Source organism: Alosa sapidissima, chromosome 17 (genome assembly GCF_018492685.1).
Source record: "Alosa sapidissima isolate fAloSap1 chromosome 17, fAloSap1.pri, whole genome shotgun sequence".
Lineage (NCBI taxonomy): Eukaryota > Metazoa > Chordata > Actinopteri > Clupeiformes > Clupeidae > Alosa > Alosa sapidissima.
The window spans coordinates 5082990-5085489 of NC_055973.1; the positions used below are offsets into that span (position 1 = coordinate 5082990).

The window sequence follows — 2500 nt, forward strand, 5'->3', positions numbered from 1 at the left end:
GCTCAGGGGCTTTGTGGCGAGCATGCACTAACTGGCTACAGATCAGAGGCTGGCATGAATTAACTGCTTCATCTGGTTTGTGGACATAAGGAGAAAGTGATTTTTCCCCACCTCGTCTTTGGAACATACCTTCACTGTGTTGTTTTCTTCCTTAGATTGGAGCGACATTTTGGTAAGCCAATTTAATTCATCTCTGATTTAAAAAGTGACAGTTTAGTTTGTGTAAGTGAATGTATTCAATACCGTTTTCTGAAGTTTTCAGCGTGCTATTAATCATATTAATCATAAAATAACCTATTATATAAAGACATTTTAAAGGCCAATTAAGACAATGTCATACATATTTTAATCTCTGCAATGGGTTACTTTACACAGTTAAAGAAATTAGTTTGCGTGCATAGTATATCACTGGAATTTATTGGTACATTAAAACTGATTCTCGTTTAAGAAATTACTGGATTGGATAAATAAATTGCACAACATTTTAACACCACTTAAGATGGCATCCTTAGAGTGAAAAGCATCCTGTCAGTTAACTTAATTAGGTCTTGACCACAAAGTGTGCTTGTAAATATTCACTTTTAGAGAACAGTTCAGTATATGTGTGTGTGTGTGTATATGTGTGTGTGTGAGAGAGAGAGAGTGTGTGTGTGTTAAAGAGGCCTTTGACAGCATCAGTGCATCTTTAATGGCAGAAGACAAGGCAGAGAAGCCTACAATCCATAACTGTCTCTTGCCAGATTGTTGCCGGCACCAGCAACCGAAGAAGCAGCCGATATGTGGGAGAGAGAGGGAGAGTGAGAGAGAGTGAGAGGAGGAGGAGGAGGAAGAGAGGGAGGGTGACTGACTGAACGATAGAGGAGAGCAAGAGGTGGGAAAGGCACAGAGAGAGAGAACGAGAGAGAGAGGGACTGGGGGGCTGAGTGAGATAGAGAGATAGAGAGACCCAGCACCAGCAAGCACATGCACAGGAGAGTGTGAGAGTGTGTGTGTGTTCAGGAATCGGAGAGCAAAAAGAGTGTGTGAGAGAAATAGAGACACTAGCAGCGCGAGCCAAAGCTAACCTCCTCTCCTCTCCTTCTTCTTTCCCTCCCTTTTTCTTTCGAACAAAAAAAAAAATCTCTTTATTTTCTCCCGCGGTCTTCACCTGGGCTTCATCTCCGGCTGCTCCTCCTCCTGCTGCCGCTCCTCCACCTCCACCTCCACCTCCCCCCAACTCCGCGCCTCCCCTGCCAGGAGCCGATGATTACAGGGCAGCTGAGCAAGCCGCTGCTCTCCCTGCGCGGCGACATGGACGCCTCCGAGCTCCACGCGGACGACAAGCCGGGCAGCCCTGACAGCGACCTGACCGACGAGCCCCTGCTTATGTCCGCCGACGCCGACGACAAGCTCTACGGTGAGTTTATTTTTTGCTTTTCTTTTTTGAAAAATGTCTCCTCATTCTGTTGCTACCCGTAGACCGCATGGGTGCACACACACCCCCTTCTCTCAGCATCCCACCAAGTACTTCACTGGCATGAGAGGGATATATAGTCAGGCTGTGTGTGTGTGTGTGTGTGTGTGTGTGTGTGTGTGTGTGTGTGTGTGTGTGTGTGCGTGTGTTTGTGGGTGAGAGAGGAGCAGGTGTTATGTGTAGTTGTATGGTGTTTGCTGCCTGTATTTGTCCTCAAATATCTGTATATGTATTTAGATATGAATAGGCGTCAGTGGTTTCATAGGCTGCGCTGACACATTTATATTTTAGTGTGAGCGGGTGTATGTATATTTTCTTATGTATGTGTTTGTTTCTATCTGTACTTGTGTGTATGTGTGTGTGTGTGTGTGTGTGTTGGTGTTCATGTCTGGCGAATTGCTGTCATGACTTATGGAAGAGCTGTGCTGAAGTTCAGGTGTGGAGGCCTGTGAGGTGTATAGATTAGCGGCCGCTGTGTGTGTGGCTCTCACACCTGTGTAAAGAAGGTTAATTTAGATACCCTAGAAAAGTCCAGCTGACGCGTGGTGGCATGGTGTTTAATCAACAGAGCCTTACGGCACCCTGGAGTCCATGACGGGGAACTTATGGCCTGCAAAGTTGCTAAATAGAAGCTGCATTTCCTGCACGTTAGTTAAGTCAGAGTGTAGTTTGTTTTGTGTTTTGTTTTGCCTGAAGCGCTTGGTTTGTTGTGGTTTCGCTTTACTTGAGCCTGCTTGTGTGGAAGCCATGTTTAAGCAGGTGTTTTTTTAGGTGTCTTTGGCATAATGGCTTGCAACAGTGAGACCTGATGATGCTGGCGCTGGCTTGGCGAGTGGCGAAGCGCTGGTGTGAAATAAGCGTGTTTGCCTGGTGCTCCTGGAGGAGCAGTATGGGGAGACGTGTTTGTTGGCGCTCAGGAAGCGAGGAGATGTGACCGAATCTGGGGCAGAGTGGCAACAGGGTACACACAGAGACACGAACCCACACAAACACACACACACACACTCACACTCGCATGCATACACACACACACACACACACACACAC

General features: G+C 46.8%; 1 protein-coding gene across 1 annotated transcript in view; it reads left to right on the plus strand.

The window, feature by feature from the left end:
- pou6f2 (POU class 6 homeobox 2) overlaps positions 1–2500 on the plus strand; it is a 105118-nt gene that overhangs the window by 12221 nt on the left and 90397 nt on the right. Inside the window, exon 4 of the mRNA XM_042068332.1 lies at positions 1237–1396. Within this exon, the coding sequence (XP_041924266.1) occupies positions 1237–1396 (160 nt within the window). The remainder of the gene's footprint in view (positions 1–1236; positions 1397–2500) is intronic.